A 26,801-nucleotide genomic window follows, 5' to 3' on the forward strand; every position below is an offset into this window, starting at 1 on the left:
CTAAACTTTCAATAGTAGAAATTCCGAATAAAATACTTCTTTGATCTTATCCTACTTTCCAATACTGGCATAAAATAATAAACGTCTCGGATGTAACATTGTAACGGTTGTTTACGGTTATAGGTTACAGTTTCTCTATTTGATCAGAATTGTGTAATATACAGAAAAAGCTCGAAATTGTCATTGCTTACTGGCAATTTATTTTCTCGGAAGAAAAAATGATATTCGTCTCTTTGTTTTCAGAACACGAACCTAACGAACGTATTCGCGACACACAGACCACGGGAGGCGATCAAGTACAAACCAAGCACAAAACTGAAGCACAAATTTAATCCAACATTAGACGTAAGTATATCGCCCCAATATATTTTTATAACGTTTTACACTTTAACGTTGAAAAAAGACCCTTTTATTGTCCTGTATTTGTATTACTTACTGCTTTTTGTACACCAACAGTCACTTTTATAGCTTTAACTGACTTCGACCAACACCACTAATCGCTTAAAGCGAGGGTTTAGTAAGTAATATTGTCGAAGGAGCGGTCGCTCGTTAATTTTCTCTCGCCTCTTTACTGGGATGTAGTCGCCGCGTTTATTTGAACGGAAAAACCGAAAGAAGACGGGTATCCCTAAAAAACCTCGTCTTTTAATATTTGCTTTTTATCCAAAAGATTCTCCTTTAGCTCAACAAGAAAGATTACAATTCCGCAGAGATTTAAAGGCAGCGTCGTATAGTATTATTTTATAATTTCGCCAAGTTTTTTGGCGTGTTATGGTTTTTGAGGTTGCCGTTTCTATTATTGTAAAAGAATTTTAATGAAATATTGACAGATGCTGGTTGTAAAAGTCGGAAAACCGAAACGAAGGGTATAAGAGAGAATTTGTGCATTTAACGGCTTCGTCATCTTTCCATTATGAAAATTGAATCGCGAACATAGCTGTGATTCGAATCTTTCGAAGGAATTCCATTTTCATTTTAATTAACGCACATCACGTAAACGGAATTCTGCAGAGGGTTGAAAAAGGAAAACGTATTAAGTTGATATTTCGATGTAGTTTGTTGGAATCACAATAAGTTTCAATTACAACATCATTTTATTTTGTTTGTATTTATTCTAGATAGGCCAGGTTTCACCCAAGCATTGCTAATTTTTAATGATTATTTTTTCAGTTACTGCAGTGTTCGATAACGATGTGAAATATTTGTACAAAGAAAAAATAAAATGATTTGGTAGGGTTGTGCTTCTAGATTGATTGAATCCTAAATCCAATGAAAATGCGTCTTGTAGCGATTTTAGCCTTTACTCACTACTCGTTGACTGTAGAAGTATACACATCGCATCGTAATTTTTGATAAATCTATAAAACAAATACGTAAAATATGAAACAGTGTTCAAAGCTCTAGGTACATTTTACGTACGGATGATATTCCTGAATTACACATTTAAAATGTGAAACAATAGTTATTGACATAAATAACGAGTAACGTAAACTGTTTTAACATACATGTAATGTAACACATTTTATTTTACACTGCTATTTTTTCTCTTATAATTGCAGAAGAGGTTTGTATTTTACCGAGTAAATTTCGGTTCTTTAATGAAAATCTGTTGCCTAGCAATTAGACGAGAAAAACTGTCAACTAATAAAAATTCAACACGGAAGCTGGAGCATTTTTACCTTGACAGTTTTTCGAGTCAAACTGCTGAAGGAAACAGATTTGAATTTCAACAACCCAAATTTACTCGGTTTAAATACAAACCTCCAGTGTAATTCGGTAGGACAATTTAAGAAACAAAAATTCACTAAACCAATCAGTTATTGACAAATGACAAACTATTCATATGGGAACGGATAATACGATAATGGATTGGAAAATGAATAAGTGCAAAAACCCCCAGTTAGACCGAGAGATAACGACAGATTTTGTGCAATGATTAGTAAACGTCTGTCATCGCAATTTTCTCCAAATTTTGACAACACAACAAACAAAAGTTTATTAATAAACGTGTGCTATCAATTTTAAAATAATATTGGGGAGACAAAATAATAGAGCGCTAGCACATTGACAGACGTTTTTCGTTGTAACGGGCAATCAAAAATGAGTTGCTGTCGAGTCACATTTGGAAGTTCAAATTAAGTACGATTTCCTATGTAAACAAAAATTCCAAAGGGGACTCGACAGCAAATCATTTTTGATCGCATAGTGGTATATACAGGCTGTTACATGACCGCATGTAAAAAAAAATGGGTGATAGAGGGGATCAGGACAAACACTTTTTCCAAGTAAACCGAAGGTCCAACGTGTTTGAAACGAAAAAATCAGGTCTAGGAATTCAATATAAATATAAGAAGGAAAGCCGATCTATGGAACCATTACTTCAGGTTCTTAACCTTAGCACTGATAAGAAAGTTCGTGAAATTATTTAACAAAACGAAATACAAAATCATTGTAGTTACGTCTACAGATATATTGTAGCTGAAGAGGTATGTTAAGACCAGATAAAATACCAAATGATGAAATTGATATATGCGGATTATGTTTCTATAACTTCACTTCTCTACTTTAATTGAACTTAAATATCGATTTGGATGACACTGGGTTCGTTGTAATTACAGATGTAAATTGACTCTTTAAAAGTGGAAAAACTCCCTTTAACGAGTACTGGGAAAACCTTAAAGAAAGGCTTCACATAAACGAGCCCTGCTCGATAAACACAGCACTTCGACTAACTTCGTTTCGCTTCCGCTTAACTTTAAACAAGAACTTACAACTGACAAGACTGACTGTCTTGCAATAAATACGATCAAATACGGATTTTAGCTTTAACGTAAGTAAAGAGTTTGTTAATATTGATGGAAAGATGCATATTGTGCCAGATAATTTGACATAGATTATGTGAAAACAAAAAATACATTGGAAAATTGTACGTCAAAATCAAAGAGATGCTATTCCGGGAGCAGCAAAGAAGATAAAAGACAACCCTAAGTTTGACTTCCCTATCACCTCACGTAGACTTACCATGAAGGGGTTGATTTAGTTTTCATGAAATGTTAAGAGTTAAAAAAATTTCCGTTAGTTTACTACATGCATTAGCTACAAATCGTTTATTTTCTCGAAAAAGTGGTTTAAGACAATATTGTAGCACGCACAAAAGCTTTCATTTAAGAAAATGATGAAGACGGACCAATAGAGTTGATTTTATAAAACTCAACATCCGTCACCTTGGATTGGCCGCCATTTCTATTAGCTAGCACTTTGAGATGGCAATCATGGATTTTTTACATCCTAATATGTGTCTAACCGTGGTAAAAAGGAAAATTGGCACCCCCAAATTATACCATTTCCTTAAATTTAGCCAGTTGGCCCATATACTATTTATTTTTCAGCACTCGCAACTTTGTTAAAGTAACTAATTACTGTTTGTACTTCTTCATTTGTTGCCGCTACTTTTTGTTTTTCTTTCAAAACTTTTTTCTGAGTACTTTTAAAAAATTTATGGTACGTCACAGCGTCTGGATCTAATAGGCATAACCCACAGGTTCTAAAGCCATTTTTTAATTTTTCATTCGAAACGTATGGCCTTTTGCAAGGTGTTACAAAAGTTTTCTATGTTCATTCCACCAGTGCTGTTTAGCTTATAATTTATAACTTCTTTTTTCCAGCTTTGCTTCAATGGATGGAAAACGGATATATCCATCGGCTGTAGAATGTGTGTAGCGTTAGAATAAAGTGCGATCATGATAAGTTGATTTTCTGAGCAAAATTCGCTTAACGGCAGTTTTATTGCGTCGTCGTTTTGGCAGTTGTTGTTGTTTTATTATTTTAGTCACTTTTAGTTCGAGTTTAAATTATGATGCCAATATTTATAAATGACCATTTCCTCAATTCTCAAATTTGCTTTTTTGAACTGCAGTACGAGAATATTAGAAAGTCCATGTCTAAGGAATTTCAAAATTTTAAATTTATATTGGTTAAAGTCAAATTTTGTTGAAAAGTCAAGCGCGTCAAACAAAAAATTCAATAGTTAAATTCTCCTACGTATAAAGGGTTATGCTATCTATATCCGATGATTCAAGGATACGCAGGATAAAAAAAATGGTTTAAAAATAGTACATTGAAATACAAATGCAGAAACGGTATTATTGAAAAACGAGTATAAATGCGATACGAGTTTTTCAATGACCGTTTCGGCATGCGTGTTTCATACTATTTTTTCTACGAAAGTGAAAAATTCTTCTCTAGAAATTAGAAATTTTAACTAGCCAAATAACGACAAAAAATCGTATAGTCTGATCGTAGTTGGATGTTTCAATTGTAAATGATCCAGTAAGCCGGTTGCCATGACAAAACATAATTGTTTGAAAAATCGTAAATTTAAGTCAAACAATTTGTGGCGTAGTGAAGAAGTGTTAAGATAGATTTTGACGAAACTGAAGATGAAGAAGGTATGTGCACCCCGCCGGACGTTGCGGAAATGGCTAATGCGGTTTCGCATGAATTGCTACCCCAAAAGTGTAAGCAGCGTTTCGGAAAGGAGCGTTTTCATAAGAGAACAAATCGCTAAGTTTTTGAGAGAAGCGCCTGATGAAACATTTGTAATGATGAAGGTTTGTGAATTTCTTATTGTATTTTTAAATCATAAATAAGCATAGTTTAATTACAGGTTGCTCTCGTCCTTGGAGTGGCTGGAGCTTGCCGTCGGAGCGAACGTTGTAAAATGACTGTAACGGATTTCACAGAACAAGATGCAATTTTATTGATACTTAACGATTCCTGACTCCAAGAATCATGTCCCAAGAACGTTTTCTGTAGCCGAAGGCAAAGAAAATTCTACCATTGTCTGTCTTAGATAACGAAACTGTGAATAAAGCAATACAATTACAAAGAGTTACTTCGCATATGTTTATTAGCGTGTAGAAAATGCGTGCAGAAATAACTATTGCCGCACTAGTGTTTCAAAGACCTGTTTTCACAATCAATTTACCTACAAAAACAATCGTGTTTCTACACTTTCGTAGAAAAAATGTATTTGACATCCAAGCGACCGTTTAGGTCAAATTTCTCCAATTTGGATTCTATGGCTGTATTGCGATGAGATTTGAAAATCTGAAACTCTCTGATTAAATGAGGGTATGTTACGTTAATCGTTTATGTGTAAAGCTATAATAATAGATGAAAAATTATGGCTATAGAGACGGAACGTTAATTCAATTACGCAGAGTCGGAATAATTTAAGTAGCGCTACAGGACCTATATTTCTGATATTACATCTCTTTTACATACTTTTAATACAACGCTCATATTTAAATTAATATGCTTTAGCCAATGTTTGATATTGGTGGAGTATCTGGCATTCGGCCGATATTTTTCGGTTGAAATTGGATTCCTCTCGGTTAAATTGTTTTTTCTACGTTTTACAGATTGTTTGCTTTAGTAACAAAATTGGTAAAATAAATTTTCGTTTTGAAATTCCTTTTTATCGTCTACGCCGTGATACCGTACGCTCCAATAAACTTATTACTGGAGGCTTTTGAAAATTGATGATTAAAATCGACCATCGCTAATTTATGTAGCACCAAACAAAACCAATATCAGATTATTGCAAATTGATTTAAGCCCGAATACACAAAAAAACATTATCTGGAGGTATAAAAGCTTCCGAAATTAATTTTGCAACACTTTGAAGTTTGTTTTATGTACAAAATATGCCGAAACTGGATGTAATTAATGGGGTTCATTTTGAGTAATTTAGAGGGCCGCATATTTTTGTAAGAGATACTTTCGGATCGATAAGTTTGCGCTTTACATTGTAAAGACACGATTAATGCGTGCTACATACTGTGAATCAAACCAGAACGCGTATAAAGAAACGAAAACTGTTTACAAAGTGCTTGTTAACTTAACCGCCACTTTATGCTTGAAGTAACTTCAAACAAGTAGCTATCCAGTAAACTTGTACAATGAAAATAAATTTCGAGATTTACTAAAGGACAACTTTTTTTTCTTTGACTTCTCGAGTTGCCACAATGTTATTTAAATGTAAGGAATGAAACGGAGAAAATGTCAATTAATGAAAAAGTTTCCTTTGTGGTTTCCCAGACGTTTCGTTTTATTATGCTCCTGAATAAAATTTTGCGACTTGGAAGCTTTCATTATCCGGGATTTTATGTTCGCACAAGAGGAGGTCATGCAAAAAGTTTCAAGTTATTTTTGGTTTATGGTAAATTCTAATCTTGACAACTCAATTTTACTGCACCACAATGTCTTTGAATATTTCTTGTATACAGTTTCAAGAGGTTTGTTCGTTATACTGTTCATGATGGATAAGTAAGTCGAGTTGAGGTGGTTGTGGCATGATACCAAAGACAGAAATTATTACGTACACAAAATGTAACGCCCAGGTAAAATGGTGTTGTGAGCAAAACAAACGGGTGCTGAGAACCGAGAGCTCCGCTGAGCCTTATAATAATCACCTAATTTCCACTACCTTTATTTTTTACTGCACACCAATTCTGATACGTACTACCTGTCAAGCAATAAAACTCATTTTTCTCTACACACATAACTCTTTTCCGCGTGGAAAATGAATTTCCCACAAAGTAATTTGAACTAACCACGTCATACCCCACGATTCACTGGAAAAGAGAAATTGTTCGGTGTATGGTATTGCGATGGACAAACGGTGGACAGGTTACAAAAGTTACAAAATGACGATCGAGGCCACACAGAGTATGTAAATGTAGAATAAGTACAGGTGAATAAAATTGGAATTAAAATAGTGTTGAGTTGGGCACAAATATTTTACTAATCGCATTTTAAGTTTTAAAAGATCGTTTTATTATACACTTCTTTTGTTACGATGAGCACTAAGCGATGAACTAAAAGTGTTTGTGCTTGACGTTCCACGATTCGTGAGCTAGGTACCACCTGAATTTCTTCCTTCAAAAGTTTACAAAAGTAAAACAGAAACACCAATAAACCACAATAACGTATCATCAACGGACAATTCAGTTGTGGTTCAATAGCCACAAGTGGTTCCAGTGTTTCCAGTTTCCAAAGTTTCGCTACTTTTTAAGCTAACGCTTAAGGGCGCGCTATCAGTATTGTGTGTTGCCTATCTCACAATAGCTTTCTTATGGGAAACATGCCTAACGTAATTCATACCGTTTTTAAAAACTATACATTTTTTTTGGGAAATGTTTGTTGTTTCTTGTTCCTAAATGTATGTAAATTATGAGTGAACAGTTTATATTGCATTAAAACTCATAGTACATTCTCTGAAAGCGTATAAAGTAGACGTTCGGTTGCAATGACATTCTTTTGTGTATAATTCAAAGAAGTTTTTGCAATATAAATGGTTTCTCTAGATTCTTGCACATATAATAATTAAAACGTGATGTGAAAATCAATTAAATGTGGTTTCTAAAGCACAAACGGTATGAACTCCGTACACTTGAAGAATACCTCCTAAAACAATTATAGTAAAGAAATCTGTTTTCAATGTAGTTCAACGTGTATGCACTAAGATGGCTACGGTATACTACTTAAAAAGCGGGAAATTTAAAGTGGAGTACTTATTGGAATGTATTAATGTACCTACTTTTTAGCAGTGTAACTTAGTTCTTTATTGGTTTTTTTGGTCATTAGTGCAGATAAAATGTTTCCAGCAAAAAACCGTATCATAAGTAAGAATTACACTGGTTAACGCAACCTACATTCAAAATTTGGATTAGGAAACTGGCAAAAGAAGTATTTATAAATGTTGAGTGAAGGATCAGGGGATTTTTCACTCTACCTTGTAATTAATTAATATAAAAATTTCAGAGCTTACAACTGGAAGAAGTGGAAAGCGATTATTTTAAAAAAGAGTTTACGTTACTTGATGTTTCTGAAATGATAATACACAAAGTGTTAATACTGCTTACGTTCACCAGACAAAGCGCTTCATGAGTGCTACTTAAGGGCAGGAATACACTATCAAAATTTCTCGCCCAAGCTACACTGTCGAGATGTACATTGTACAATACCACTGTAAGTCGGATGTACGGTGGTATTTACACCTCGGCAGTGCTATCAGACAACTCATGCAAGAAATCACTAACTGGAGATTATACAGTGTGTCCCAGATCGCGTGGGATTGCATGGGTAACTTTGTTATTATTAGAGATAGAGAATTGGTTAAATGGGCAATGTTTTGCAGTTTTAGATGCTTATTTAAAATTTCCTTATGGAAATTCAAAATGTCGCATAGGTTCGACGTAAATTCAAAAAAACTAAAATTGGTCATTTCCTTGAATGTCTTATATCATCGAAAGTATAAGAGATATAAAAAAAAGTTTTATATAAAAGTGACTGTCTTTGATACGCTTAATTTAGAATTGATGTCAAAAAAAATTCAAGATGGCCACTTTTGAGGAACATTTACCAACTTCCTAAAGTTAAATGGGCGCCATATTGGATTTTTAGATTACTTGATAGATTTTTTAATTCTCTTTTCAACGAGCCGTCATAACATAAGATTGAAAATAAGATACCAGTTATATGAACGGTTTTTATATTTTAATCAAGTAGGCTGTGATGAATTTAAAAAAAACAAAACAAAATCTATTCGAGCCAACAAAACAATGAAAATAATTACATCAGATGTTTAAAAAATCAGGGATGCACTCATGAGAGGGCGGTTTGGGCATTACAACTCCCTCCAACATTTTATATAAGTAGACCTAGAAAAATTTTGATTTTTATATCATCACTTATTGACTATCTTATTATCCATACTTACATACCTACAAATGGTGGTAGGTATAACTACAAACTATCCCCTCGAAAAAATGTCATGTCATTATCCAGTTAAACACATTTCAAGACACTTTGCTTTATTGTACACATGTATTACCATTGATGCATTATCCCAGGTCACATTTTGTAGGTCAGTAGGTGGTTTATCCGCAAGAATATCGAAACTAACAGTTTTACCAGTCCGAGTATATGAACAGATGAATCTGATGAAACTGCGGAGTGTTCAAATCGACATAATGAACACTAATACTTGTCACAGGCAAACGTACATGTTGTAGTTTCACGCCGAAATCAAGTAATATTTTTTTTAATTAATGTATTTTATGGCATAATGGGAAGTCATGTAATTGGCCGGTAATCTTCGTTGGATCTGAAACTGCTCACCATTATTTACAAATTCTCCAATAAACTTTCTTAAAGGATTTTTCTCGACAACGTATGTTTCGAAGAAAGGGTTGGTTTATTCTACCTACTAACAAGCTGTCTGCACTGGTCACAATTCACGAATTATGTACAGTACATTAAATTATAAAAGTAAGTACTTAATTAAAAAATAAAAGTAAAGTGGAAGTAGCTACCACTACAATAATAATAATAATCATCAATGGCAACACGTTGCCTAAACTAAACTGTCTTGAAGTGTGTTTCACTAATAATGGCCAGTATTTTAAACATCTGGTGTAATTATTTTCATTGTTTTGTTGCCTCGAATAGATTTTGTTTTGTTTTTTTTTATTCGTCACAGACTACTTGATTAAAATACAAAAACCGTTAATATAACTGGTATCTTATTTTCAATCTTATGTTATAATAGCTCGTTGAAAAGAGAATTAAAAAATCTATCAAGTAATCTAAAAATCCAATATGGCGCCCATTTAACTTTAGGAAGTTGGTAAATGTTCCTCAAAAGTGGCCATCTTGAATTTTTTTTGACATCAATTCTAAATTAAGCGTATCAAAGACAGTCACTTTTATATAAAACTTTTTTTTATATCTCTTATACTTTCGATGATATAAGACATTCAAGGAAATGACCAATTTTAGTTTTTTTGAATTTACGTCGAACCTATGCGACATTTTGAATTTCCATAAGGAAATTTTAAATAAGCATCCAAAACTGCAAAATATTGCCCATTTAACCAATTCTCTATCTTTAATAATAACAAAGTTACCCATGCAATCCCACGCGATCTGGGACACACTGTATATTGGATAACAAATGTACATGTCACTTACAACTAAATTTAAGCACTATAATAGTAACGAAACCCCACCGATTGGATCTCGGTTCTCATAATTTGAATGAACTACATACTATCGGTATTATATCAAAATATGATTTTATTTCACATCCAAACAAATAACATTCAATTACGAGCTAGTATTGCAAATCTGGTTTTCCTAAAAATATTGCGTGGATTGTCATTTGTGATCATAAAGGCTGAGTCACAGTATCAGTTAGAGCGTGTATTCCTTAAGGTCGATTCACATTATTATCGGTCAGAACATGTTTGTAAGAAACTGACCATGATGAGACCGATGGCCTTATATAAACGCACTGTAATGACATCATTCGGTAAAATGATAATCGGAAACAAATTTACTCCGTGTCGAAAGTCAATCTTCGGAAATGTGTACAGTCGAAGGATAGCCTAAAACAATCCATTAATAGAACTATATTAATATAAAGATCCTCAACTTTACTTACCTAGGTAGGTACTGTTTTTTTTTGTTATTTTGCAGTTAATAGAAAATCAGGTAAACATAATCCATAACATAACCCAACTTTGAATGGCATTTCAGGAATTACAATTACGCACTGTTATTGGCATTCAATTGAATTACTGAACAAAACCACATATTATGGTAAATAAGTATTTTTAGGTAGAATTTATTTCGCATGATCACTAACTTCTCTTTTTAGAGTTACGGAACGATATTTACAGTTACATGTGGTAACCAAAGATAAGCAAAATACTATTTTTAATTTTATCTCAAGCAAAAACGAATGTATGCGAGTGTTAGCGACTTAACGAAGTACATATAGGTATCGCGGGTTTGGGGTGGCAGCACAAAGCGACCAATATTTCAAAAATACTTCTTAGTTCACTTTTCTAACACCATGGCGTGCAAATGCACCCTTAATGAATCGAATCTGCTGAATAAACACTCAGTGTATTCGAAAACTTAAAAAGCAGTGCATTTTCTCATACTGAGTATATCCATCAACTAATCCTTCAAAATAGCATGAAATGAAATGAAAAATATCTTTGCACCTTTATTAAATGTGAAAATACACAACTCAAATATACTGATGGAATACACAAAATACGTTTACCGTTATACGAGTATCCATCTCTGGGAAAAATAATGTTAGAAAGTCAATACTCTCAGCAAATAAAAGTACTAAGTACTCAACTTGTTAGTTCACAAAACTGTGTAAAGGTATCTGAACTGCAAAATAGTGCGCTCTATAATGAAGTATGTACATTTACTGAGTGTTTCATTTACATTAACATTTATCTGTTAACATATTTCAAACTTTGTTCCAGCCAAAAATATTAACTTTTAATTTCTTTACAGGTATTCGTACAAAATAAAACTGAAAAGACTGCCACAGAACACAAAAACAAAGAAACAGAGAAATGTATGTCTAGAAACACCAAGACAAACGCCACCACTACCACAAGACGAAGTAGTATAGACTTATATGAGGAAGCGGCTGCGATTTTGGGATTAACTTGTTCAGAAACTAATAGTTGTAGATGTTTAGAATGTCAGGTATACCACACAACTATTTCTATTGACCGTTCTTGTTTAGTCTTAATGAATTTCGTGCTTCGGAATATTTGAGAACGAGATGCTTGCGGCTAACACCAAAACCAATACCTTCGCGTAAACTTGTACCGCCAACTTCGATCGTACGAATTTGTATTATCTATATATAATTACTTTAGTTCGACTACATTGCCACATTAAACCGATATGCCCAATAGGAGAAATTAATGTGACACCTAAATCTGTTTAATAAACATGCAGTATTGCACTAATTCCCTTGTTATTTTGAGGTAGAATGTTCAAAATGGTTACAATTTTGCAACATAATTAATAATAGAATTTGTAGTTACGGTACGAATTCTCCGATATTTTGCAAATCGCCATAACAATGTTTGTTAAGCTTTGTTTTTGTCAAGCGTTTTCGATGTTTTAATGTGTATTGCGTGAAACTCATTTTCCGACACTTGGAAGAAATAAGTTTCTACCAACAATAGTCCTCCTCGGCCCCTTATCGTGATCCATTGGTAATGTCAAAAGTGAATATCTCGAAAACGGCTTGTCGGAGGGAAGTAAAACAACATTTTGAAATACATATACTCTTCAAATTTCCTTTGGACAGTGAATGGCGAGACAGATGGATTTCGTTTCTAAGATCTGTCTGTAGTAAAATGTATGTAATTTTTATTTCGGTCTAACGAGCGAACGCATAAAGGACAGTACTCAGGACCTATTAACTACGAGAACGCGGACTAGTATTTGGACAGTGGTTTACAGAACCAAGTTGGAGGCTCGCCCCATGGACAGAATAATAATAATGTCTTTATTATAATAGACGTAGTTCAGTCTAGGTCTGCTTCTTACAGAAGCAAGATTTAAGGCACTATTTGACCTTACTGTCAGCCTTAGTAAACAGTTTAAAACCAAGACCAAACCAGTGCAACTTTCTCTAAAACCGTTCAATGCATATTCATGAAGTGATAAAATTAAATGGCAATTATAAGAGGAAGAGGAGTTAATTAATCCCTTCGGCTAAGTTAATCTAATTTACTGGTAGATTGCGTAATTAGCAAACGTAATTCCCATCGAGCATTTATACCCCCTTTTCGATGCAATCGGACCAGTAAGTTTTGTGAATAAACAGCAACAAGCATAATCAAATTACGCATTCAATTCAATTATTCAATATAAATGAAAAGATTTACCTTTGCAGTATTTCTATGTAATCCAGTTAAATTGTATTTTTACCAGAAAAGTTGTGGGGTAGTTTTGATTTCTTTGATTCTATTTGTTTTTTGGGGTGCTGAATCCGAATCTGAGGTTTGCTAACAAAATTTCATGACGCAACTTTGTAAAAAATACAAAAGAAATTGAAAAAGATATTTTTTGGTAGTTTTGTGCTTACAACTGGAAAACTATCAACTTTTCGAAATAACCTTCCTATTCAAAATGAAAGTAGATAGAATTGTATGAAAAGTTAATTTCTAACGAACAACAGTATATCATATTATTATATTATTAATAATATATAATACTTATACTGTGCTATCTAAAATTATTCCCACTCTCTTCCGAACCAGATAAAGAAATCACAAAACCCTACGGTAGCATGTTTGGATAATTATTGTTGAATTTGGGAAAGTGGCGTTGTGGTCATTATTAATTCCAAAAATTCAAATGGAAAAAGGGGTATATTGATTTCCTATTCAACGGCATTATCCCTCTTGCTCCGGTGTTCTGAAGAATCACGTACTCCTCGGAGTGGGGTAACGCAGGTTACCCCAGCTTAAATTTGTCTGCTAACAACTGAACCCGATTTATTTCTTTTCTGTTTACATGTTAACCAGCGACAAAAAGCGAGTTCATGATTTTGGACTGTCCGTCCGTCCATCTGTGTAACTTTGTGCGCTTGTGTATGTATGTGTATGGGAGGAGGGCCTCGAGACTGCAAACGTAGGTACACGGGGACGTAATGGGCCTTGGCTCATCTGTGAAGGAGTGGGAGAGTTTTATACCAGACGGAACAGTTATAAAATCTTTTGAGGAAACCGGTAGACAATGAAAAGTACGGATTTATATTTGCACAGAATAATAATAAAATAATAATAAATGATGAGTATTTGCTGATACAGCCGTCCTGCCGAAATACGCCAATTTTCAACTGGCGCTCGAGCCCGAACGGTTCATCGAGACAAAAACCAAATATTGGGGTCTGTATGAAATTTTAAGTACTTTCATTTTGAATAGGAAGGTTATTTTCGAAAAGTTGATAATTTTCAAGTTGTAAGCACAAAACTGCCAAAAAAATATCTTTTTCAACTTCGTTTGTATTTTTTTCAATGTTGCATCATGAAATTTTGTTGGCAAACCTCAGATTCGGATTCAGCACCCCAAAAAACATGTAGAATCAAAGAAATCAAAACTACCCCAAAACTTTCCCGCTAGATGCCCGTTTGAGCACAAATGGCCTGTATTAATGATGGATTCGAACTGAATATAATTAACAAAATGCGGGCGGTTACATTTCACATTCTACTTCTTTTTTACTCAGAAAGTTGCTCGTTAAGTTGCATTTTTTTACATCTTTCCTCTGTCAACGAGTATGTTTGACTACCTACCCGAACGCTTTCATTACAAGTTCCAAGATTATCCAGTCCCTAAAATCACATAAAGCAATCAGGCACGCTTACTAGAATGTGTTTTTAGTCACGTCGGCGTCGTCCAATTATTTCTATAATTTATGACCTATAAATTGCGCTAAACAAACATCGTCCGTTTAAACGTTTCTTCTTTCATTGGAACGCACTTTACTCATATTGGGTATCTGAAATCAGAACGAGCTCGAATTCGTTATTTCGATTAAGTAAGCTCCTCAGTTCGCTACGAATATTACCATAATAAAGCGCGTCTAATAAGTTTCGAGCGCAAAATCTACAAAACGTCACATTTAGATTTTTTAGATCTAACGTTGTGTTAATTTATTAATCCCTGATCACTTCAGTGCCTATCCCCATCTTTTATTTTAAAAAATGTACAAAAAATAACTACTGGCACTGTAAAATATTTACAATCTATGTTAGGTTCAGTTTTACTTCTGAATTCACTAAAAATTAAAAAAAAATTGCCCACCGTTCTGCTCCCTCAGACTTCTGGTAAACTTGGTAATTTTTCCGATATAAAATTTTCTCCTTTCTAACCTCAAAATTTCAACCGTAGTTTCGAAGCACCGCGTTGTCATATATCAACTAAGTATAAGCATAAGTATAGGCAGTAGTGTCCTCTGCGTATCGAAACTGATTTGTCGAGAATGAAAAGTACAGGAGCGAGACTACCTATATTAAACAAAAACTTGTATTCCCTCTGAAGGCGCAAAGTATACTTACTTTACGGTATCTTCATAAATAAGAAAGTTGACATCGCGCGGTCTGGGCATGTGCAGATCTAATTTTTATTATTTGCGAAATGTTTTGCTTTTACTATAGAAGCATCTGTATTTAAAATACCAAAAAAATATCTTTAGAAGAAAGATCACATTACGCATGCGAACATTAGATGTTTATTATATGCGATATGTTTGTGTTTACTAGAAACATCTTTGGTGGGAATTTCGAAGGAATATCTCTTTAAATAAGCGTTGCATCTGCAGTTATTAAGCTACTTAAACGCGTTTTTGTGCGACAAATCGAGGTTTTATTAGCGCTGAAATATCATCTGCATGCAAAGAATTGTAATAAAGCCAATAATACTTCAAACCCGAGCATTGTACGATGATTCCGTCGATAGTTTATACTAAAAATCCTTTGCAGTCCACCGACCGAATAACTAAAGTGAATATATAAGCGCTACTTTTTTCAAAATCGTGCTACAAATATATTCCATATTTGATTTTTGTCTCTAATGGGGGCATTTATGGTCAAAATTTCAAAGAAATGATACGTGAACATATTTCGTGTTTTGACACTCTGGGGTTTCCCTATTTTATAAGTTGTGCAATATTCGCAACTTATTCATCGATCAAAACGAACTTACCTGTAGTGAAGTTCGATCGGAATTATACTATGTGTTCGGTTCGAAGATATCACTTTGTATTATACGTAGTATGCCATATTGGCTGCCTAACACCACCTATTTTAAAGCAAGTTCAGAATTTCCCTGCGCCCCGACCCCGCCTCTGCTCACGCTTAGTAATTTTTTAAATTATTGTAAGAACCCGTTGCGAAGAGGGGCGTTGGGGGGTGGGTAAGTGATATCTTCGAACCAAACACATAGTATAATTCCGATTTAACTTCACTACAGGTAAGTTCGTTTTGATCGATGAATTATACTTGCAGTGTTCGGTTCGAAGATATCACTTTGTATTATATGTAGTTGTTTAGCGAAATAGATTCGCAACGGAATTTTCTTTACTACTGTGTGAATAACCACCATATAAAAATAAACGTACATTTATTTATATAAGTGAATTTGAATACATCATATATACCCTTGTTATAAAGGTGTAAGATTAATAATAGATTTGGCAAACGCAGTATCGTCGATCAACGGACGATTGTAAAATTTGCCAAAAGTTTGGGAACTTTCGGACCATCCTACTGTTCTGCAGATTGTTTCCAGCGATAAGCCTTGCCTTAGTGCTGCCGAAGAGGCAGAGTGTCGTGTAGAATGCGCTTGAAACGTTGAAGTGTCGATGCCTGGTACGCGAGAACGTTATAAGTGGTACGCGTTGCGTGGGTAAAGCAAGCGATTACGTGTAAGAACCTCTGTATGCGTGTCAGCCGTAATAAAAATGTAAGATGGTGGTACGCCAAAATCTTTAAACATTTTCATGTGGTACGCAGTTGCTAAAAGGTTGGGACCCCTGGTCTAGATAATTTATAGACAGAATGCCTCGAGATATCAAATGTGAGACTATAGGTTTCATTAATTTTGTATAACAAAAAGGTGCTGAAGATAAGCCAAACGGTAAACAACAACAACAATTGCCATAGGTCTGAATTGTGATAAAAACGAAGAAATATTCTCGATTTTTTATCCACAGGGATTAAGAAATACGTATCCTTTAAATCAATATGTGCCATAAAGTACGATTTTTGTATCATAAAGGATGCGATCCTGTAGTCCTCCATTTTGAAGTGAGGAGACATCATATAAGAATTTAGCTGTTTTAAGTTTAAAATAAACCGCTTTTTACCATTTGGTTTATTCCTTAAAAACACGTTAGAGATGAATTGTTCCGGACAAGCAACGCACCTTTCTATTGCACCCAATGCAATAAGGTCTTTAATCGCTTGTGCCATGTGAATTTGATCCGAAACCGACAATGATATTTCTGTTGGGACCTTATATTGTATTGGATTTTTGTAAAAAGGTATTTTATATCCTTTAATCCAACATAAGACAATAGGATTCTTGCCAATTCTTAAGAAAGAATTTTAGTCTGCCAGCGTCTGTGTTACTTACCCCTACTTGTTCCTGTAATTCGAAAATTTCCTGTCGTTTCTCGACGGCAGCGCCTTTCGTGACTTGATCTCCCTCGGAGGATAAGTCAGGCGTCTCCTGTTTGAATTTCCACCCGAATAATAACCTGGTCTAGCCTGGTAAGGTCTGGATGGTGCCGCTCCCCCTCCTTTTCCTTTCCTCAAGGACTGCGGTGGGGGTTGAAAAGTAATTGGTATACTTTGTTTCACTGGTGCTGAACCTGACGTCATAAATGTGATTCTCTCTTCATTACATTTAAATCGATTGAGACAAAAAAATTACGTCATTAACGTAAGTCGTGACAAATAAACCAATTGATCTGTCATAATATGAATCCGTCAAATGATTTTCGTTATAGACAGATTTCCAGTGTTAAATGCCTTTTGATTAGGTAGTTTGTGTTAAAAGTGAAGTAAATATCATCAAAGTTAAAAACGCTTAGGCAAGTCGACAGTGCAGCAACGCCGTTAATAGACAAGTATTTAAAAAATTTTACATAATGGTTCGATTCGCTCATATCATGAATTTAGGTCATTCCCGTTACCATTAGGTAAATATGACGAACCGATACACAGAATAAAGAGGTTCGCTAGAACACTTAGGTATTGAATTGATTTTATAGGTGAGAATGTTACACTCCGTTCCTTACACAGTAATCTTCAACGACTTGATGGCGTCGAAATATCTGGTACCTCTTTGTCCCGCAGTTTGAAGAAACTGAAATTCACGTGGCGGAGATGCACCGTTTCCAATAGATTATTTTTAATGGAACAGCCCTATGCAGTTCAAAGAAGACTACAATTTTTGAGAGACTTTAAACACAACGAAACTTCACTCTTTCCATTACGACCTGTGGTTTTAGACGAAACCTGGATGTACAGTAAAGGGTCTTTTAGAAGAAGCTGGCAAGATGGTACTCTCAAAACAGTTAGAAAAAGAAGTGAGTGAAGGGGTCCGGTATATACCTACTACTCCATGCAGGATCAGAAGATGGATTTGTGGTGTAGTGTCGTTTTTTCTTTTGTACATACGATTTGAATATGAACATTTGAGAGTTTTTTCAGGAATAAATATTATCACTACCTGTTTTCTCTCACAATTGCGTTTTTTTTTTTTAATAAATCGGATCAGAAGATATTCAAGATCCTTATGCGAATATCTCGACTGTGTGGCAAAAGAACAGCGTTGCGTTGTTATTTCAATGAGCCAGTGGTATAATGACTACGCTTTATCTCAAATTTGTAAGATGTATAAATGCAAAAGGCTTACCGATAAACCATGGCCTATTCTACTTCTGCAAATGGCTAGTTAAGGGTCATTAAAATTCGCGCAACTTAACGCGTATTCTTCACATTGGTAGCATACCTACTTAATTTTACATCAACATTATGTAAACAAAATATTAATTTACGAACTGCCTAAACAAACTTTAAGTTACAAATGGTCCTATGCGTTTTCTGTAACCATCATACACTTCATCTCAAAGAGTTTCGGATGCTCTGGCAGTATCCATTTCGATTGTCGGTGCAAAGAATCGGTTACGTGAGGTGATTACAAACGGTGGAAAAGGTTTAATTCATACCAACGGACTTCCTCTACATAAAATACATGACCATTTACCCATTATAAAACTTAAGAACAGGAAAAAACCTATCAGGACCAGATGCCTTATAAGTGATTGTCAACTTGGGCGGTCTAATCATGATGAACGATAGTGACACCTTAATAAATAAGTTGAAACGTCAATGTGACAATATGTAAACCAACTACTAATTTACGACCTGCCTTAATTTTGCTATGACGTCAGATAGTGTGACGAAAGGTTCAGCACCCTTGAAACAAAGTATATTAGATCCTTTCCTGCCTTTTCGAGCTGTTTCGCCAATTTGATTTTTTCAGTCAAATCTGCAGCAAAAAGAAAATCGTCTGGTGGACTGCTGTTCGCTATTTCTGAGATAGATTTGCTCATTAAAGGCGATACCAAGCTCCTTCTAACTTGGGAAATGTTATTAAAAAGGCTGGAAAAAATGTTTCCCGCGTCGGCTAACGATTTAAGTAAAATTTCTTTCGTTGAGTTCTGTAAATTTTTATCGTCGTCAAAGATTTTGTTAAGGGCGATGCCTATAGCCGATAAACCGCTACACAATTGTTCTTGGTAGTGAAAGTGCGTTGCGTCTCTAGAATTGTGAGGGATAGTCATAATCGCCTTAATTTCCGGATTCACCAACGGTGGGATCAGAGCCTTGCAGTTTGAAGGATGATTGTATTTTTGTAAAAGTTGGGATTTTTCGTCTTTTTCTAGCCCGTTATAAATAATATGAGACCATCTTCCAGCTACTTGTGAGTGTAACTCGAAAAGGTTTGGTTTTTTCGTATTTGGATCGTCGCCTAATAAAAAAGTAAGACGTCATCCGACAATTCCAATTCGTTGTGGACGGAAATATCTGGAGAAGAATCGGCGTTTAATAACTGTTGATCACGCACGTGGATATCAGATGACTCGCACTCGGAGTCATGCTGTGAATGGCCTTCAACGCGCCGAGAATCTGTCGTCAGCGACTCCGGGCGATAAACGCGACCATTGTTCAAGCTGTTTTGCGAGTTCGATCCCCGCAGTGATCGACCCTCGCGGTCTTTACGCGTAATAGATGAAATAGGGATTGGGCGATAACTGTTTTCACCTATCGATAAGTATCGGGTACTTAGCTATCGATATATTTTACTTATCGATATGCCGATAATTATCGAAATATCGATTGTTATCGATATATCGATAGTTATCGATATGTCGATAGTTATCGATATATCGATAGTTATCGATATGTCGATAGTTATCGATATATCGATAGTTATCGATATATGAATACTATCGATAGTTATCGATATATCGATATGTCGATAGTTATCGCTAGGGATGGGCGATAACTGTTTTCACCTATCGATATAAGTATCGGGTACTTACCTATCGATATATTTTGCTTATCGATATGCCGATAATTATGGAAATATCGATGGTTATCGATACACCGATCACTATCGAAAGATCGATAACTGTCGCTATATCGATAAGTATCGGTATATCGATAGTTCTCGTTATGGCGATATAATATTACCGATAATTTTTTTGAAAGCGTGTCTAAAAACTGCATGAGTTTACTTTTATATTTTGGCGAAAGAGCCCGACAAGAGAAGAGGGCTCTTTTAACAAAATATGAAAATAACCGAATGCAGTTCTTGCAACTTTAATGGAGTTACCATATTAACTGTGCAATTATCGCAGGGCTCTTTAACTTTCTACAATGCAATTACCGCTGTAATTAAGCGGTAATTGCACGCCTCATTTGAGAGAAATATTCGACGTATCGATAGTTATCGACAGGGATAGTTATCTTATCGAGTTTTATTAATAAAATCCATTTTCCAGTTTATTCTCGTGTAAAGTGACTATTAATAGTTACTCGACGTTTCTTTGCTACCTTTATCAAGAGTTTTTTGTTAGATTTCGTAAATGTCAATCAATTGAAACTGTATATTGTGAGGAAACGAAATTAAGGGTGAGGAAATAATCTGCCCAAACCAGTAAATGAGATTTCCCCCAGATATTTCCACTTAATTTCGCCCCTCCTAATCGTCTTCCCCACCAGATCTCCAAGCTATATATACCTGTGTCAGTCCAGTGTTTGTAACTTTTGCTTCTACCTTTACCAGTGCCTTTTGCTATTAACCAGCCTTATTTACCTGTCATTGATTACTGCACCTTTAACCGTCGTTCCATTTCCTGTAAAACCGTTGTTAACCTGCACCCCCTGTCGTTCCTTGTGTTGAGTGTGTTGCCGTTAACCCTAGAGTGTTTATAGTGTCATTAAAACAACAATCTTTCAACCCTTTATTAAAAACGTGCAAGTCGTTACCTCTATTACTCTGACCAGTTCCCAATTCCCCGAGTAATTCCAGTTCCTAGGTGTACTCCCTAGCGAAGGGGTTACTACAACAAGTATTCCTCAAGATTACCAGCTACTCTCCGTATGTTCCTACCTGTCCGTGTCTTCAAAACAAAATCGGAGCGTGACTCCTGGTTTTAAACGAAGTACACCTCCGTAGTATCTTCCCGTCGCCCCGTCCTGCCTAACCTGGGGCACAGTGCTCCCGCCTACGTTAACCATAAGGGGCTGAAAGCCGTCACGTGAAAGGTTAGTTGTTACAGTTCGAACACTCACCCCGCAGGTTCTGTTGGTTACCCCGTTCGGGTGGCGCAGCCCTCAATCCCGCATCAATTAATTTGTTACATTATAGACAGCACTGCACGTGGAAATTAACCTACAGTCCGACACGAAAACGGCATTGACAGCAAACCAGCTGACACGCTGGGGCCAGATAACTACCGGCAGATGGCAGTACTCCCCAAGTAAATACGAGGACTGCTCCGGAAATCTTTTATATTATTTTATTTTGTATATATATATTTTTATTTTCTATTTAGACAATACACTTTTACTTTTCTTTGCTCGCCAATTATTTCCCGACGCTACCCGAGGCTGTGGGCAAAAGCCGGAACGTACCCAGGGTTGCTCACATGGTCCGTAAAGTTAGCACCAACATGTAAGGCACAAACAATTTAATGATAATACGTCGATTGTGCTTCGTTTGTGCTTGTTTGTGCGATACATTTTAAAGTCAACACCCGCACCAATATTATGTAATTTCAATTTTTATTATGCGGGTGCCAACTTTTACGTGGCACCCAAAAGGTTAACGAATTAAAATTGTAATATGCTTATTCGTTTGTGCTTCGTTTGTGCTTGTTTGTGCCTTACATTGTAACATCAAAACTCTTACCGTTACTGAGTAATAGAATTTTCAATTATGCGGGTGCCAACTTGTACACAGCACCCAAAAGGTCAATGAACTAAAATTGTCACCCGCTTATTTGTTTGTGCTTCGTTTGTGCTTGTTTGTGCGTTACATTGTAACATCAAAAGTTTCACCGTTACTGAGCAATAGGTACAACTTTCAATTATGTGGGTGCCAATTTACACGTAGCACCTAACAGGTTAACGCATTTATTTACAAATGCTTTTGGGAATGATATGTATGTGTAGGTATTCAATATTTATTAATTGTTAATGTATACATAAAAAGATTACATAAGCTGTACATAAACATTTGTGTGTTAACACTGTGTCAGTAAAAAATAAACGTTTTAAATTAGGATGCTTAGAGACAGTATGTTGACGTAAATGTGCTTATTAATTGTTAATGTATACACAAAGAGAAAAGTTAAACATCAATGTGCATATGCAGTTATAATGATGTTGTACAATATACACAATGGTATCACAATAAAGTCAGATTGATGTAGTTATGGGTCTTACATGCTGTTAATATTATAATTATAAAGCATGTAAGACCCATAACTACATCAATCTGACTTTATTGTGATACCATTGTGTATATTGTACAACATCATTATAACTGCATATGCACATTGATGTTTAACTTTTCTCTTTGTGTATACATTAACAATTAATAAGCACATTTACGTCAACATACTGTCTCTAAGCATCCTAATTTAAAACGTTTATTTTTTACTGACACAGTGTTAACACACAAATGTTTATGTACAGCTTATGTAATCTTTTTATGTATACATTAACAATTAATAAATATTGAATACCTACACATACATATCATTCCCAAAAGAATTTGTAAATAAATGCGTTAACCTGTTAGGTGCTACGTGTAAATTGGCACCCACATAATTGAAAGTTGTACCTATTGCTCAGTAACGGTGAAACTTTTGATGTTACAATGTAACGCACAAACAAGCACAAACGAAGCACAAACAAATAAGCGGGTGACAATTTTAGTTCATTGACCTTTTGGGTGCTGTGTACAAGTTGGCACCCGCATAATTGAAAATTCTATTACTCAGTAACGGTAAGAGTTTTGATGTTACAATGTAAGGCACAAACAAGCACAAACGAAGCACAAACGAATAAGCATATTACAATTTTAATTCGTTAACCTTTTGGGTGCCACGTAAAAGTTGACACCCGCATAATAAAAATTGAAATTACATAATATTGGTGCGGGTGTTGACTTTAAAATGTATCGCACAAACAAGCACAAACGAAGCACAATCGACGTATTATCATTAAATTGTTTGTGCCTTACATGTTGGTGCTAACTTTACGGAGCCTTGCTCACAATATCTAAATTTGAAGTGTTCTTAGCTTTTTCTGTGACTGGTTCTCTGTAACCATCAATCAGATACCGATACATAGGCCATGATTACACCCTTTGATTGTCTTTATTTTATCTAAAGAGTAGCCATTTTGATGCAACATTTTGTTCAACTTTTTGAAGTGCTTCTTTTTTTGAGCAATCGTCAGTAAGACGAAAAGATCTATTTTCTAAAGATTTTATTACTGCGTTTATTTGGCATGGATGTGACGTAGCGCTTCTCTTGAGAAAGGGAGCAAAGTTAAGTTTCCGAAACGTCGAGCAACTAAAAATAGTAAATTTACACGAGAGTAAACCCGGAAATGGATTTTATTAGTAAAAATAGTAGCGCTCGTTGAAATCTCAACAATAACATAATTTTATCGTACCAATAGTTATCGACATATCGATAGGTATCGATATATCGATACTTACCGATTTGTATCGATATATCGATACTTATCGCTATATCGATACTTATCGATAAGTATCGATATATCGATAACTATCGATACCTATCGATATATCGAAACAAATTCCCATGCCTAAGATGAAACCGTCGAAGACGGTGATCTAGACCTGCTCCTCTCACTCGCCAAAGGAGGCGAAGCACATTTAGGGTAGCGAGGGCGTGAATTTGTATCCCGCAGATAACGACCTTCACGACTACTCGCAGAACACGACCGTGATCGTGATCGAGCATCCCCCCGCGATCGCGAAGAGGGAAAAGACGATCTTCTGGTGCTACGAGAACGGGAACACCTATTCGCTCTTTCCAGAAACTCCAGGCGTTTTAATAGATCTTTTTTATGAAGTCTTACTTCCGGAGAGTCACTTCGATCTCTTTTCTTTTTTGATTTTCCCATTCTAAAAAGTAAATAAGACCTGCAATATAAACGGGCTTATATAACAAAGGTTTACCTTAAACACTTTTCAGAACAGCGAAAAAATAAATTAACGTAAGTAACGGAAAACAACCGGCAGTGAAAGCACCAAAACGACGAATGACTAAGCGTGAGCCGTGAGCAGAGACGGGGTCGGGGCGCAGGGAAATTCTGAACTTGCTTTAAAATAGGTGGTGTTAGGCAGCCAATATGGCATACTACGTATAATACAAAGTGATATCGAGAACCGAACACTGCAGTATAATTTATGTTAATGTTTCATTGATGTCATCCACGTTTCTCTTCAGGAAGCAATATAGAGATCAATCTCGTTTACGGCATTTATATAACGTACAACATAATATAAACAACGGCAACATAATTTCTCAAAAGAGAGAGAAATCTAGATGAGCAACTGTTTTTGTTGCGAAACAGATTATACGCGTTCCTTAATAAGAAAATCCGACTAGGACCCTGACGTAAGAGGAAATTTAATTTACTGCTACTCAGTCGACTCTATTACTCGTTGACGTTAATTTGCCCATTTCAATTATTCGGACGTTTTAGTACAATGTTTGTGCAATAAATTATGGAGTTCAAGCTTTTCCTCCCCAAAGTCTCCAACCTTAAAATTTCCCAATTACGATTAGGGTACGCGCTCGTAAGGATTTTGGTATGATTAATAAATGAATGTAAACAAGCATCCTCTTTATGCACGAACTAATTTTGTAAGGTTTACGGATGAAAGAATTCGCGTGCATCTCTTCTCTTTTTGCTAAATAAAGTTTGAAATTAAAAATGTTTGCACCCATTTATATCAACTTTTGTTGGAAAAGTTCGCCCATAAATTCCTTCATTATGGTGAACCAAGTTAAAGTTTGATAAAGCTTCGGGATTAGCAAAATTTTCCCCGTTTCAAGATGGTTTACTCTTCATCATTGTGATTGCCGGGAGAGTCATTTTTGTTCGATAACCGCGATAAAACACATTTATTTTGAGTATATTTAAGCAAATACAGTCATGAATAAACGGCATTAATTTACTCATTGCATACAAATTAATGATAAAAAGTTTTTAGGCTGTAAGGAGCTAATGGTCGTATGCACCGAGTTCAAGCGTTGCTTAAAATCCATGGCAACCATTGTCGCAATAACTAATTGTTGCCATAGATTATAAGCTACGCTCAAGCTAAGCTTCGCTAAAATTTGTCGGTGCAAACAGCCATCATAAGTATTTAAAATCAAAAAATAAATAAATTATAGTGTATAATTAAGAGTATATTATATGATAAGTATTTATTATTAAACAAGTATTGTATAATGATAACTGAAGCTGAACATTACATAAAAACGGCGCAAGACATTAGGACGCAGACATTGGGACGCGGACAATGGGACGTGGACATTAGAAGCATCATGTAGGATGATGATCACCTTACAACGCAGATATTAGGTCGCAGGTAGGACAATAAACGGTTATTTTACTTATTTCATCTATGTATGCGCTCTAACGTCTAGTCCTAGCCTATGATTTGTGTGCTAATGTCCGCGTCCCAGTGTCTGCGTCCTAATGTCCGCGTCCAAATGTCTGCGTCCTAATGTCTTGCGGTCCAATGACGACATCCTATTGTCTGGCGGCCTAATGCCCGGTCACGTGCTCTTCTCATTTCTTAGGGCCGGTTGCACAAAGGCAGTTTAAACCTCATTTAGATTAACGCAATGGATTAAGACATATGATTGGTTGAAATTTTACGTTTTATCAAATTTCAACCAACCTTAGGCCATAATCCACTGGTTAATTCCAAGCGAGGTTTAAACTGCCTTTGTACAACCGGCCCTTAATCTTAGCCTTGACTACTCCTACTTATACTGGCTGTGTCGCCTCTACCTACTACGTCAACACCCTTTCTCGACAAGAGTATAACAAACTTACATTTTATAATAAGATAATTTTAACAACTAATTCCTAATAACTGAACAAAGTTAGTGTATATTGTGGTATTCAAAGCTTTTGTAAAAACGTCAGCTATTTGATCTTTAATAGAAACATATTTTATCAAAATAGATCCCTCTTCTACTTTTTCTCTAACAAAGCAATATTTTATGTCGATATGCTTTGTACGTTTATTAAGGATCCTCAGATCCTTTATAGTTTTGTATTGTCGTCCGTCCGTGTGCGCTCTAACTCTTTAAAAGTAGCCGATTGTGTTGAAATTTGGTGTACGGGTACTTTGGACATTAAGGCCGGACGCTGGTTCAACAAAAGTTATAGGACTTTGAGTGAATCGGGAACAGGAAAAACTGCGCGCCCAATATAGGGTAGAAATCAACATATTTCATTCCCTAGGTCACGTATCGAGTTCGGACTTTCGCTAGATTATTACCTATGACTCTTAGATGTGTAGCAATCCAATAGAACTCTTCTCTGTGGTATAGGTCAAAAGTTTTAGAGCAAAATGTACTCAAAATTATTTTTTACACATGAATTTGGAGTTATAAGTTTTCCAACGCATTATCTTGATGCTGATGCTGATACATCACGTGCACATTTGATAATCTCATGTGTGTGATTCAAAGATGTTAAATTATTTTTCTGGGATCACATGGATTTTGTTCAAAATATGTCAAAATCGTTATTTAT

The 26,801-nt window shown here is 35.4% G+C and overlaps 1 protein-coding gene and 2 long non-coding RNA genes across 5 annotated transcripts in view; 2 read left to right on the forward strand and 1 right to left on the reverse strand.

The window, feature by feature from the left end:
* Positions 1-26,801, forward strand: part of LOC116181729 — a 38,883-nt gene that overhangs the window by 4,606 nt on the left and 7,476 nt on the right. The window contains exons 3-4 of the mRNA XM_031502185.1: positions 244-345; positions 11,386-11,583. Of these exons, the coding sequence (XP_031358045.1) occupies positions 244-345; positions 11,386-11,583 (300 nt within the window). The remainder of the gene's footprint in view (positions 1-243; positions 346-11,385; positions 11,584-26,801) is intronic.
* Positions 18,946-21,414, reverse strand: LOC116159487. 3 transcript variants are annotated; one of them, XR_004142994.1, is made up of 4 exons: positions 21,273-21,414; positions 21,091-21,224; positions 20,967-21,040; positions 18,946-18,960 (listed from the first exon to the last, which is right to left on the reverse strand). It is a non-coding gene; the product is annotated as an uncharacterized LOC116159487 (long non-coding RNA). The 3 variants fall into 3 exon arrangements; XR_004142993.1 differs by lacking the exon at positions 18,946-18,960 and adding an exon at positions 20,812-20,897; XR_004142992.1 differs by lacking the exon at positions 18,946-18,960 and having other exon boundaries at positions 20,929-21,040.
* LOC116159488 lies at positions 21,143-21,555 on the forward strand. The gene is made up of 2 exons (XR_004142995.1): positions 21,143-21,245; positions 21,349-21,555. It is a non-coding gene; the product is annotated as an uncharacterized LOC116159488 (long non-coding RNA).

This window comes from Photinus pyralis, unplaced genomic scaffold (assembly GCF_008802855.1).
Source record: "Photinus pyralis isolate 1611_PpyrPB1 unplaced genomic scaffold, Ppyr1.3 Ppyr1.4_LG1, whole genome shotgun sequence".
NCBI lineage: Eukaryota > Metazoa > Arthropoda > Insecta > Coleoptera > Lampyridae > Photinus > Photinus pyralis.